The 14244-nt window shown below is 40.3% G+C and overlaps 1 protein-coding gene across 9 annotated transcripts in view; it reads left to right on the forward strand.

Annotated features, from left to right (window-relative positions):
• Window positions 1-14244, forward strand: part of TTLL5 (tubulin tyrosine ligase like 5) — a 269203-nt gene that overhangs the window by 93875 nt on the left and 161084 nt on the right. For all 9 annotated transcript variants that reach the window (XM_015558041.1, XM_015558046.1, XM_015558042.1 and 6 more), the window contains 5 exons: window positions 3207-3361; window positions 4289-4595; window positions 9365-9485; window positions 12359-12505; window positions 13613-13716. In XM_015558041.1, the coding sequence (XP_015413527.1) occupies window positions 3207-3361; window positions 4289-4595; window positions 9365-9485; window positions 12359-12505; window positions 13613-13716 (834 nt within the window). The remainder of the gene's footprint in view (window positions 1-3206; window positions 3362-4288; window positions 4596-9364; window positions 9486-12358; window positions 12506-13612; window positions 13717-14244) is intronic.

The raw sequence follows: 14244 nt of genomic DNA on the forward strand, positions 1-14244 counted from the left end.
GGAAAGGAAATTAACAAATGGGGCTAGAACTGGATATCAATATTTTAAAAAATGAAACTCAACCCCTATCTCTCTAAAAAATTAGAGATGATTCATAGGCATAAAAATAAAAGCTATTACTATAAAACTTTTTGAGGAAAATATCTTTGATTTTGGGTTTGGCAAAAGTTTTTAGCTATGACACAAAAAGCAAAAAGGAAAAAGGAAAAAAGAAACATGCAAATTGGTGTCACTCCACTACGCCCACCAGCCAGTCAGAGCGGCTATGCAAATTAACCCAACAAAGATGGCAGTTAATTTGCATACACAGGCAAGGAGTGAAGACTGGAGAGGCTTAGCCGCAGCAGAGAAGCCAAGCCTCACTGCAGCCGGACTAAAGGCCTGGGTCCCGGGTGCTGGAGGAAAACCAGTGCCAGAAGCCAGGGGAAGGAAGGCCTATTGCGCAGATCTTCGTGCAACGGGCTTCTAGTGCCTCAATAAAACTCAGGGGAGGAGAGAGAATGACAACATCAAATGGTGAGGATGTGGAGCTAATAATGGAACTCTTATAAATTGTCATTGGTTGTAAAACTGGTACAAGCACTTCAGAAAGAATCTGGCAGTTCATTAGAAAAGCCTAGAAAATTCCACTTGGAGATCTTTACCCAGGAGAAATGAAAAAAGAAAAAAAACACACACACACACAATGACATACATTATGTTTACAGCAGCTTCATAATATTCCAAAATTGGAAACAACCTAGGGATCTAACAGCAGGAGAGCAGGTGAACTGTGGCTTATTCATACTGTGGACTAATCCTCAGCAACATGGAGGGATCGGTACTGATACACACAACATGGGTTAATCTCAAAAACATGCTGTATGAAAGGACACTTATACCAAAGAGTTCATGCTATATGATTTCATTTTTATGAAGTTCTACAACAGGAAACCTAAATAGGGGATGAAAAAATTTAGAACGGTGTTTTCCTTTGGGAGTGTGAGAAAGGGATTGATTGGGAAGGGGCATGAGTACTTTGTGAGGAGAGAGTAACAGTAGAGTTTGGGTTATAGTATAACTGTAGGCATTTGTCAAACTCATCAAATGGAAATTTAATATTTGGGTATTTAACTGTGTATAGTTTTTAGCTCACACACACAAAAAAGCCCTCAAAAAATGCAAAACAATATTGAATTCTAGGTAATGATATGCATATTGAAGTCTTTAGGAAGGAAGTGCACAGATGTCTGTGTCCAACTTTGAAATCCTTTAAGAATTAAATGGTTTGATGGATGAAGAATGGAAGATTGGATGTACATGTGATGAAACAAATACAATAAAATATTCATTGTAGAAACAGTAGTAGGTAAATGGATATTTACTATACATTGCTTACACTTTTCTGTTCATTTAAATATTTTCATAATAGTTGGCAAAATAAAAGTGGCTAAAAGGTATTACAGTTTATAGGGATTTCAATTGTTTATTAATTTGAAAAGTGTTATATGTCAGCTGTGCACTGGGCAGTCTGATAAGCACCACTGATCCAGTGCTCAAAACAAGCATGTTCCTGCCCTTCTGTTTATCAGATTCCTATTTCCCAGCATTTCCTGCCTCCATCCCTGTACTAGTTAGGATTGATCTGTCTACTCTGCGTTTCTTAGAAGCTCATAGTTATTATTTTAAAATATCAGATTTGTTTTATTTTCTTTATTGGCTAAATGTCTATTTTCACAAATATGTATATGTGTATAGGTGGGGGGGCAGAGCAGTGTTCAGTTGGGACCCTCATTTTTTAAAAAATATATTTTATTGATTTTTTACAGAGAGGAAGGGAGTGGGATAGAGAGTTAAAAACATCGACGAGAGAAACATCGATCAGCTGCCTCCCGCACACCTCCCACCGGGGATGTGCCCGCAACCAAGGCACATGCCCTTGACTGGAACTGAACCTGAGACCCCCTCAGTCCACAGGCCGACGTTCTATCCACTGAGCCAAACCGGTTAGGGCGGGACTCTCATTTTTAAAGGTCATTAATTTGCTTCCCGTTTCTGCCTTTGGTGTCAGGACCTTCCCTGTTCTTGACTCAGTTTTCTCCTCTAAAGAGAAGGCCTCCAAAAGATTTACTATTCTTTTCATCTATCCAGAAATCCCTCCAAGTCCTAAATAGACTAAAAGACACAGCCTTTCTATCAAACTCGGGGACTGAAAGCTTCCAGAGGAATGGAGATGATTCTTTGACCTCAAAGGGAATCCACTTTGATTTCTAGAGGGTTGAAGAGGCCAAGTTCAAAGCTGCCTGCCTTCAGACACTAACATGGAGGCTTCTTTCTGGCCCAGTGACCAAGAACCCTCTTTCTCTTTGGTTATCTCTGCTGCCCTGTACTTTACCCAGTTCTTGTCTGGATTGGATCTGATACCTGTCACTTCTTTCATTTGTGACTTATTTTAATGCCTAATGTAGCTGCTGCCGTCTCCTTTCCACATCCCTTTCCCATTCATGAGCTGATTGAATTTGGCCTTGTCCTACATCTGTGTCTGCACTTGGCTGTGCCTCTGACTAACTCCTGACCTGTACTTAACACCTGAAGACCCCTGCCCCCTTGCCCCATCCACTCCCATAATGCAGTAGGTTCTCAGGGAGGAGTTCCTCCTGTTGGAATACTTGAGGCTTGGAGTGTCCCAAGGTCCTGGTAACTTTTTACCAAGACCCTTCCCCTGTGAGTCTCAGTCAGCTCCATGCTATCATATTCATGATTATCAGCCATTCTTCCCCTCATCTGACCTCCGCTATACTTGTTAAACATGGTATAGTCAAAACAATATTTGTATAATTCTAAGTTATAATGAATAACAATAAAATAAACATCTCTAGCCACCACCTAGTCTGAGAGTTAAAATGTTACCAGTATCTCCCGGTTGTTCTTAAGGCATAAAGTATTGGGTAGCACTTTCTGATCTCTGCAATAAATAGCCAGTATTACTGAATACCTAAAAATACTTAAACATTGTCTTCAGATATATTTTGGTTCAGAATATTTAACAAATTCAGGCCATTGTGGAAGTTTTAATGTAAATTTCAACATTTCAATTCATCTGTCAAGCCTTTTAGAAATCACTAGAGTTACTTACTGAGCATGCCAGTCTATCTCCATTACAGATTTCTGTCAAGCTTAGCCTTAGAATAAAGGAGAGAACTTTCTGAAGGCTTTTTCCCCCGTAGAGTAACTACTGATGGAGCACCGGAATTGAAGGTAGAGAGTATGAATTCAAAAGCCAGGCTGCATGCTGCTCTGTATGAGAGGAAGCTCCTGTCTTTGGAAGTACGAAAACGTAGACGACGGAGTGGGAAAATAAGGACGAGGGCAAAATACCCAGGTACGTGCTGCTTAGCTTTCACCAAAGCCCAGTATCTGGCCCTGCCTGACTCATTTAATCAGCTTCTTACTACTCCATGAATCAGAATCATCCCAATCACATATACTTACTTTTTTATATAGTCCTTTTTCTCTGAAACTGAATTTCAAAAGGATTGTAAGTTTTTAACCTTCTATAACGTTTGTATTGAACATGCAAAGCACATACATTTTGGTTTTTGCTCGTATTTCAGCATCATATAATATCTGATACTTTAGAAATAGCATTAGCTTAAGTTTAATAGAAGCCTCAGCATTACTGTTCTGTTATTTCATGATTAAATATTAAGTCCAGTTTATCCGTTGACATTGCTGAATGCTGTAAATATTTTAAACATGAACAGACAAAGTGGAACTTCTTTCTCTCCCAGATGCTCCCATATCCAGTTTTCACTGACTAATGGACTGACTGACTTTCTTTCTTTCCCTCTTTTCCTCATTTGGTGAGCAGCTGTGTTAGGCACATTAGTCACTGGGGTTTCATTGGTGAATATAAAAGATTTGGCCCTTGTTCTCATAGACCTTCAAGGCAATGAAGGAGAAGGGTAATGAATAAACATAGGAGAGAAAGCTATTCCCTGCTCTTTGTACCTTCATGAAAGGTCCTCTTCAAAAACCTCTAACACACCCTGAGAGATTTCTAAGATGTTATTTTGCCTTAAGTTGTGAGAGACCCATTGGTATTATGATAAGAAACATCAACTACTGAAAATCATTACTAGGTTTTTAGAATATATATAAGATTGGAGAATGAAGTGTGCATGCTATTAATGTGTTACTTGTGGTGTTGCTTAGTTGTGGGTTTTTACTAAAAAGATAAAAGGAAGGTATTGGGAGAGAGGAAATTTTAATCCTTTTTTCAGCAACATTAGTGATTCTTCGCATTTAGTGATTACCCAACAAGCTGAAATGAATGTTAAAACTGAGACAGAGAGTGAAGAGGAGGAAGAAGTTGTATTAGAAAATGAAGACGAAGAACCAGAAGCTTCCCAGGAAGAGTTTGCAGGGTCCCTTGGAGAAAATCAAGTCAAATACACTTCCTCATTGAGCACAACAGTAGAAAATTCACCCAAAGAAAATGCCATGAAAGTTTCCGAATGGAGTAATAAAGGTGAACAGTGCTGCAAAACCGAGACTCAGGAACCAGAGCCTAAATTTAACCTGATGCAGATTCTGCAAGAGAATGGCAACCTCAGGTACGTACCCTTCGTAACTGTAACAGTAAAACCGGTAACAGCTGACATATTGCATACCAGGCACCGTGCTGGTGGCTTGGGAGCCATTATCATCTCTTACAGTCATCCTGTGAAGTCATGACTGTGATATGATATTATTATTATTATTGAAACTGAATCTTAGAGAAGTGGCTTGTCCAAGATGTAAAGCTATGATACAAATCCAGGTTTCATTGGCTGGAAGAATACTTGTTGGGTTTTAGTGTCAGGCACTAAGAGCGCAAGGAGCTTAAGCAGCTCGTGATTCATGGAGACACTTAGGGAGGAGGGGCTATGACCCCAACATGGGGTAAGTCCTCTTAGGACACAGTGAAAGGACTGATTGGTCTTGCTTGGGAAGGCTAGAGAGACATTAGGGAGGAGGCAGTATTTGAACCAGGCTTTGAGTAAGGAGTAGGATTTCAGGAGGTTTGGGAGATACCAACTAAGTGTGGAAGTGCTAGTAGAGGAAATAAAGACACAGAGGTGTGATAGAAAATTCATTCAGTCCCTCAACAGTATTTGCTGAGCACCTGCTCTGTGCTAGGAGTTGTGCTAGGCTGCATAGTATTACAATGGAGAGAGACCAGGACAGGCTCATGGAGCTTACTCTAGTGGGCAAGGCTGACAGTAGACAAAGAAGCAGGGTAATTTCAGCCAGTAAGAGGTGCTATGAAGACAACAAAAGAGGGTATAGAGTTAGTGTGTAATTGGACAGAGGGTTTCTTTAGATTGGTGTTTGAACATAAAGAGGTAACTTTTGAGGTGAGTCCTGAATGAGGAGGAGGTAAGTCATGTGAAGTGGAGTTAAGTCATGGAGAGAAGGATATGGTAAGAAATGAGACAAAGAGGAGTCTGGACTTGATTTTTAAATGCTAATTTCTAAGTAGATGAATGATGTGGTCAGATCTTAATTTAGAAAATAAATTCTGATTGCACTGTGGGAGAGTGTTTGGTAAGAGAGGAACTGAAGGCGGAGCGGTGAGTTTTGGGGGCTGTTAACAGTAGTCCAGAGCCAGGACGATGAAGGCCTTGACCAGAGCAGCAGCTATAGAAATGGAGAGAAAGGGATAGGCTTAATGAAATTTGCAAGTTAAAATTGTCAGGGCTTGGTCTCTATAGATGTAAGAACTCCAAAGAGACTGACTTTTCCAAATTCAGCAACTTGGTGATGCCATCAGTCAGTATAAGGAGCATAGGCGTTAGCTTGATGGTACAGATAACGTTTTATTGGGACACAGTGAGGTGAAAGTGCTCCGGGATGAAGATGACCAGTAGATAGAAAATATAGCTTTGAAGGTCAGAGTTCAACAGAACTGTATGGTTGATAGTTCAGAGTGGATGTGCTTGTGCATTTCAGTTTAGTTCAGCAAGCATAGACGATGGAAAAACCAATGTTTAATAGTAAAGAGACAAGAAATAACAGCTAGAGAGTTAGGCATTGAGCTGGAAGGGTGTAGGATGGTAAAAGCTATCAGAGCTGTAGAGTGCCTCAGACAGCCCAAGTTAAGACGGGAGTGAAAAGTGCCTACATTTATGTCCAGGGATGGATATAGTGGATAGAAGAGAAATTGTGATTTAAGGAAATTAAAAAGCAAGTGTGAACTAACTTTTTCAGAAGATTTGGCAATCAAAGAAAGGCGGGGATGCATGGGAGAGAGCAAACTAAGGGAAGGATTTTATGGGTAGAGGATTCGGGATGCAGAAATGGCTATATTGATAGAGAAGGGTCCTAAAGGAAGGTGGCAGAGGCTAGTGGAGGGGTTTCTCTTCCTATAAGTCAGAATGAAAGCACCATGGGATGAATGCAGTGATTAGAAGTTAAAGGGGAGGGAAGTTTAGGTATTTATGCATGCTGGCCTTTATTTTCTAAGTTAGTGGTCAATTCTTATACTGCAGGGGTGGAGAGCAATATTGGGGTTTGGGAAATGGGGTGATAGAGCTAAGGTTTGGAGAGTGAGAATAGTTTCATTAGTAAAGAGCACACTGAACTCGTTTAGGAGACCTGGGCTCTGGTTTTAGTGCTTACCAGCTAGCGGTATAATCATGGCCCGTCAGAGCTTCTCCACGCCTGTTTCCTTTTCTATTAGGCCAGAGAATGGGGTTAGACAGGTGTTTTTCAAGCTGTGTTTTCTGGAGGGGGAAGATTGAAATTGAACTTTTCAAAACCACTGGACTATGTTCTAAGGTCCTTTCCAGCAATAACATTCTACTTAGCTGTTATGGATATAATTATTTCTTCATAAATCTTATGGATCTGACTTTCAGCCGGTAAACTTGTAATTGCAGTATGCATTCATATAAATTAGTGGTTTTCATACTATTTTCTGGAATTGCCCATCATTCTATGAGGCATCAGAGTGGCTACTGGGAATCTGAGTGAGGTCCACGGCAAGGATTCAAGACTCCATGCCCCAGCCCCCTAGTTATAGGTATATATTTAATTTGATAAGACTTTCACATCTTGATAGCACTTCCTATGTTGTTAGTTTTTTTGTTTTTTGTTTTTTTATATATATTTTATTGATTTTTTACAGAGAGGAAGGGAGAGAGATAGAGAGTTAGAAACATCGATGAGAGAGAAACATCGACCAGCTGCCTCCTGACACTCCCTACTAGGGATGTGCCCGCAACCCAGGTACATGCCCTTGACCGGAATCGAACCTCGGACCTTTCAGTCCGCAGGCCGACGCTCTATCCACTGAGCCAAACCGGTTTCGGCTGTTTTTTTTTTTTTTTTAATCCTTACCCAAGGAGTGAGGATTCTCTCCCCCTCCCCCCGCCTCCACCTCACCCCCCAGCGATTTTTAGAGAGAGTGGAAGGGAGGGGAGAGGGGGGAGCACAGAGAGAGAGAAACGTAGATTAGATGCCTCCCACTGGAGCACCAGCAGGGCCGAGGATTGAACCTGCAACTGAGGTACGTGCCCTTGACCGGAAATTGAACCCATGACCCTTCAGTCCACAGGCTGATGCTCCAACGATTGAGCAAAACTGGCCAGACTATTTTTTATACTGAGGATCCACATAGGCTTTTGTTTTTGGTTTCTTTGGTGTAAGTCATTGTGGTTTTCATTCTTTTCTCTTTTTGTTTGTTTGTTTTTGTTTGTTTGTTTGTTTCAACTGAGTAGTTAACAAATATATCTAATACCTTAGGGGCAAACTCAGGATTAACATCCTTCGGAACTCTTAACAAGGGCAGAAAACTTAGTACTTGTTTATTTGATTTTCAACAATGATTTACAACAAAATAACAATTGAAATCTTCTAAGCAATAATTCCCTTAGCCAAAGACCTTCATGTTTTAGTTTTAACATTAAAAGACTAATCAATAAAACTGGGTATTCTGCTAAATTTAGAGGTGTCTGACACATGCTATTTCTAGTTCATTATATTGCAGGTGAATTCGTTGACCAAAATTGATTTACTTTGATTTGAAAGGAATTTGTTGTGGAGGTAAAGCTATGGGAATGGTTGAGGGGAAAGTGACATATGGTCCCCAGGTGAACAAGAATATAATTATTGTCCTTGTTGAGAAACACTTGAAAATACAAATTTATTTTTTTCACTGTCATATTATACTCCCATAGACTATCCCTATTAATAACAAAGAGGTAGCCTTTCTTATATTTCATGCTCTGAAGATCTTATGTATTAAACTCTCCAAAGAAAATCTACTCCTCAACCTACTCCCTTCCCCTCCAGTCCCTCCAACACACCCATGGAAGCTAGACCTAGACCCTTTGGGATTTCCAGTTCACTCTGGACGAGCCCCTCATCCCAACCTTGGAGGAACAGTGAGTAGAAAGCACTCAGTGATGGCATATGTGAGGATTGTAAACAAAGTTTGTGTTGGGCCCCAATCTTCGCTGATGTAATTTTGGCCAGAGCATCAGGAGGCCGATCAGCTGAAGTAACCAACATCTCCCCTGAAAGAAAACAGAGCTGCTGCACTTAGCCGCCGAAGTGAAAAGCATGTGTGTCTCCGGTTCCTCTGGCTGCCACACTGTCCTTACCAGATTTCCCAGTCTCCTACCGAGACCACCGGTCAGCAGTCAGGTGGGCTCTTGGGCGATGTCGCTGAGGAGCTGTGTACTGTGTGCGAGGATTTCTGTTTCCCACTGAACATCTGGGCTTGTCCTAGCCTGTCTGTGCCAAACTCCGTTGGCCCTCACTCATTTGTTCTGGGCCTCTGCCACTCTCGTCTCGTAGTTGAGAAAAGCATGACCTTAAAATCTGGTCTTAAAAGTTCCTTTGTAGGATTTATCTATTTCCTGCTCTGGAGGCTTTTGCACACCAGAAATATTAGTTGCCATAGCAAAAGCCATACTTTTGCACTAACTGATAAGTATGTTCTTATGAGCCTCCAAGGCAGAAAAACTTTTCTACATTAATACAAAGACTCTTGTGAAGATTCACTATTTTTCCTGTCCATTCCCTAAGGAAGTTGTTTAAAAAGTTCTAAGATACATATGTGTGTAGGAAACCTGACCTTTCTATTATTGTTTGAGTTTCCCTTGTGGAAATAATGAGAAAATAAATAGGACTCTCCATTTCTAATTCTTTTAAAAGAAAAAATCTCATGTACTGTTCTAGAAGGAATCTTTATTCAGTGACTGTATGGTTCATGGGCTTTATTTTTCTTAGCCATCCTACTAGAAGGATCCTCAAAGCCACTTTGAGAGAGGCAAGTACACATTTGCTAGGCTTGCCATTCTGCCTCATAACGGTATGCTGTTTTGGATTTCTATAGCAAAGTGCAGGCCCGAATAGCATTCTCTGCCTATCTCCAGCATGTCCAAATCCGCCTGATGAAAGACAGCGGAGGTCAAACGTTCAGTGCCAGCTGGGCTGCCAAGGAAGATGAACAGATGGTGAGGCTCTTCTGTGGAACTTTTTACTTTCCCTTTTCCTTTTCTTTCTCTCTCCCCTCCCTTTTTTTTCCTGTTAGGGTGAAGAGCAATATATTCTTCTTCTGGTCAATGAATTATTTCAGATCTGGTGTTTAGATTTCTCTTACTTTAATGTGAAGTAAGTCTTTGTTCTGGGGCCATATTCATCATACTTAGGGGTTGATGGCATCAGTTTATTTCATTTCGAAAATGGAAATTGCTGAGTAGATGTCAGGTCCTGTGCAAAGCCCTTGAAAAGAATAACAATTAGAATCTTTTCTCAAGGAAGTTTATGTTTTATTAACTCTTTGAGGGAGTCACTATCCTCCCATTTTATAGATGAGGAAACAAAGACCTAGAGAAGGGAGGTAACTTGCCTGTTGCCTGTCCCACAGCTTGTATGTGGTAAACTGGAACTGGAACCCGGATGTTATAATTGTACACTATTTGCTCTTCCATTGTTTCCATGAGTCATAAGGCATTTATTTTTCTGTCCTCAGGTGTCAAGTTAGCTCTTTGAAAGTTAACGCTTTATCATAGGCCTTCTGAGAGTACAAACTCCTCCATTTTAACATTTTTTCTTTACTGGTTGTAACTTTATAAAATTCTTAGATTACTGGAAACAAACTTATGTAATAATTTTTACTGTGTATCAGTCATTTGAACATGCCTAGAATTTAATATTCTAGCAAGGTTTTTCCTTTTGGATCAGAATGAACTTAAGTTTCTTTGGCAAAGTCAGTGTTTATGGAAGAAGCTACAGCCCTTCCGTAGCCATTTTAACCACAGGGATCTGTCAACAAAAAAGAGAGGGACCTTTAAGTCTTAGAAAGTTGCATCCTTTGTCCAGCTCACTGGTGTCCCTACTGTAATTTCCAGTTCTCCACATTCAAGAGGCATACAGTGTGCCCAGCTTATTATAAAAACATGATGGCTGTCTCAGAAAACAACTTGTGAATTTAAAGTAGCCACTGCAACCCAGAGATAAAACCCTGTGTGTTGTGAATAATCTCTCAGCCATCAGTGGAAAATGTTAGCTCTGCTCTTTCCAAGTGGAAAATTGAAACTGCCTTTTTGAGAGTCAGTTTGTCTGCTCCACTGTGAAAAAATAATGTTTTAATATAACAGCTTAAACCACCATATAGTATAGGGAGCAGAGTAGAGCTATGAAATCCAACCCTCTAGCTATGAGGCTATTTCTTTATACTGGAATAAATTGACATCAAAGGACAATGAACCAAAATCAAATAGAAAAAAAACCAAAACCAAGAAGAAGAAAAAAATAGCTCAGAGGAGAATAACCATTCAACTGTTGGCTTGGAATTCACACAGGATTTCTATGTAGGATCATCACTGCAAAATTTAATACCAGTCTGTGCATTTATTTTTAAAAATATATCTAGGAGCCGAAACCGGTTTGGCTCAGTGGATGGAGCGTCGGCCTGCGGACTGAAGGGTCCCGGGTTCGATTCCGGTCAAGGGCATGTACCTGGGTTGCAGGCACATCCCCAGTGGGAGATGTGCAGGAGGCAGCTGATCGATGTTTCTCTCTCATCGATGTTTCTAACTCTCTATCTCTCTCCCTTCCTCTCTGTAAAAATTCAATAAAATATATATTAAAAAAAATTAAAAAAAAATATATATCTAGGAAGCAAACCCTGACCCCTGCCCTGAGGATTGTGTGGTGGTCGGGGCTGTGTGGAAGGTAGGTGTAGAATTGTCTCTCTGGTCCAGGTTAGGATTAGAGGTTCTTTATCACATAACTCACAGAAGGCACATCAGTATACGGTTCCAACATCTGTCATCTTAAGGCAATTTTATTGTGTTTGGCAGAGGAGGGGAGGAACAGCAATCTTTAAGGCGTGTGGCCTTGCACATCTTTCTTTGCAGCATCTATGATGTTATGAATGATCTGGTTGGTGTGTGTTCAGATTTCAGAATCCTTTCTTCCATTCAAGTGAGATGCATTCTTTCAACCCCTGAATGACCCTCCCCTGAGCCCTGCTTGCCAGTCCGTAATTCTAAAGACTCCCTTATCCTTGGGACAGAAAAAAACACATCACCTTTCAAGCCTAGTAAGAGTTCTTTCTTTTCCTCTGTTCCCTTTCCTTCTGTTCCCCTTTCTCTACTGAAAGTGTGATTTTGATATTATCTCATACTGTTTCCATCTAAGGCCATGTCTTGGTATGGTTCTTTCCATCTCTAGCCTCTTGGAAGCTCTGGGCATGGGACTCTTTCCTCCCTCAACGTCCATGACACTATTTTCTCTTAGGTTTCTTTCTACATTTATGATGTTTCTACCATGGGGCTGTGTGACATTTATGATGTTTCTACCATGGGGCTGTGTGTGTGATCTGGGTAGTTTTTGTTTTGTTTTTCTGATTCTCCCCCTCTCCCCCACTTATCTCTAAGCATGACTATTTCTGTATTCTTCCTCTACCTTCTCACCTTTGATATTTGCATCTGCTCTCATGGTTTTGTTTCCACAACTTATCTTTGAATGCCACTTTCCCTAAATAGCTTTCTCTGATCACCCTATTAGAAGTGAAATCTGCACTTTAAATTGTTATAACACTATTTGTACATGGATTATGTTAGTTTTACAGCTATTGCTTTATTGCGCAATTATCGATTTTGATTTTCCAATTGCCAGCTTATTAAGAGAAGAGAATGCATTTCCTTTGTTTTATGTCTTTCTGTATCCTTCCTACACCTAACATGTTTGCTCTAGATCTTATTTGTTGAAATGTATAGTTTGCTTTTTCTACTTCTCTGTTGTATAATCCCTTGATAGCTTGTTTTCTGTTGCTTAGCACAATTCCTGCTTTCCCTCCACAATGACTCTTAATTCATAGGAGCTAGTGGTTCGTTTCCTCAAGCGAGCATCAGGTAACCTCCAGCACTCACTGAGGATGGTGTTACCCAGCCGACGATTGGCACTTCTGGAACGCAGGAGAATCCTGGCCCATCAGCTGGGTGACTTTATCATTGTGTACAACAAGGTAGGTGGTTTGCCTGTTAGTCTTTGCTTTAGATTGCCGCGAGCTGTCAGGAACGGTCTAGAAGCCTCTGTCCCACTGGGTGGCGAAGTCCTTCTCTTCTCTAGCCTCATTATCCCGTGTGTGATTGTTACAGGGAGCAGGACCTCATTCCTTAACCCAGTTGGGCAGAAAGGCTACTAATTTATTACTTCTGAGGGCCCCAGTGGCCATAGGTAACGCTTATCACAAGGCATATTCCTTTCGAGCACTTTATACCTGAGATGACTCCTGGGCTGTGTGAATTTGCATTTTCCGATGGTGCCTGTAGACGGTGGTGAATTGACTATTTGAGAGCTAATTTGAACTGTATATTTAGTATAATGTTTAGTATAATTACAGTCTTCTTTCCTGAGAGAGTTATACTTTGTTCTCCAGAACATTTAACCAGTGGCATCATTTTACAGTGAAGCCCAGGAAATACATTATTTGGTTAGATTACTTTGTAAAGCATATTTTATCCAAGGGTCTCAGAATGCTTTAGAAATATATTTGTTTGCTTATAAAACAAATGGTCATTTTACAAAAGGAAAAGCTGAGGCCTGAAAATCTAAATGGCTTTTTAAAAGATGCGTGGAGTGATTGGTGGAGTTAACATAACTGAATCCATAGCCCACGATTTTTTCCAAATCTGTTCAGAATTTTGTTATGTCTTGTATAAATGAAGAATTTATTCAGTTTGGGTACTGGTTGGTATAGGAGTATCTTCCAAGACCTATCTTTTTCTCCCTAATTGTAACAAAATGCAGTCTCTGTTGTCATATTGTTGAAGCTGTAAGTATGGCCATAGACATTAGTAAAATCCTATTAAAAGCCCTTTTCTCAGTGGGCTCTGTGAATAGAAAGTAAAAACATGATAACAACTTACATTTATTCTGCAATTTTTATTTGGAAATTTCACAATGTTTCATGAAATAATGGCAGAAAGCAATGTATCATATCGATGGGTGGCAGAAGTCCATAGAGGAATTAAATGTCTTTACTAAGCTGTGAAACCAGATGATGAAATGTGCATTTATCAGAAGTCGGTTTTATCTTGTTGTTTTTCTGTGGGGGTTGGGGACTGGGTAGGAAACAGACCAGATGGCTGAAAAGAAATCGAAGAAGAAACTTGAGGAAGAAGAGGAAGATGGGGTGAATGCGGAAAATTTTCAGGAGTTCATTAAACAAGCAAGGTAGAAGACATTTTTGAAGAATTAAAACTCTTGTTCCATCTTCCATATGCCCCATTGAATTCCCAATATTACCTTGTTCCTAACATATGGATGTGAGTAAAATCACTCTTAGAAGGAAAAAAAGAGTTTCTTAGACTTGGCCTCTCCATATCTCAGCCAGTTATGTTGCTGTTGTCATGGTTTAGTTTATCATAACACTGCTGCTGGTTATCTGGGCTGTATTTCTAGACAGCCTTCAAAGTACACATCACTCAAAGTGCTGAGAGAGCCCTTTGGAAAATTGAAGTTAGAGGCTTCTAGTGTTTACTGGATCTGAATTTATCCCTGGCCTACTGATGCAGAGAGATGACCAAATTTTGCCTACATTGAGTGGGTTGAGGAATTGGCAATTTCTCAGCACTGTGAGGGTTACGCCTAATTTATATAAAATAGAACAAGCCCTTCATGCTTAGGGTTAGTCTTTAGGGATTGAAAATTTTAGCATTTGGCTCTCTATCTTGATATAAATTAGCAGGCCATTTTGTCCAT

This window comes from Myotis davidii, unplaced genomic scaffold, assembly GCF_000327345.1.
Source record: "Myotis davidii unplaced genomic scaffold, ASM32734v1 scaffold309, whole genome shotgun sequence".
NCBI classification, from domain to species: Eukaryota; Metazoa; Chordata; class Mammalia; order Chiroptera; family Vespertilionidae; genus Myotis; species Myotis davidii.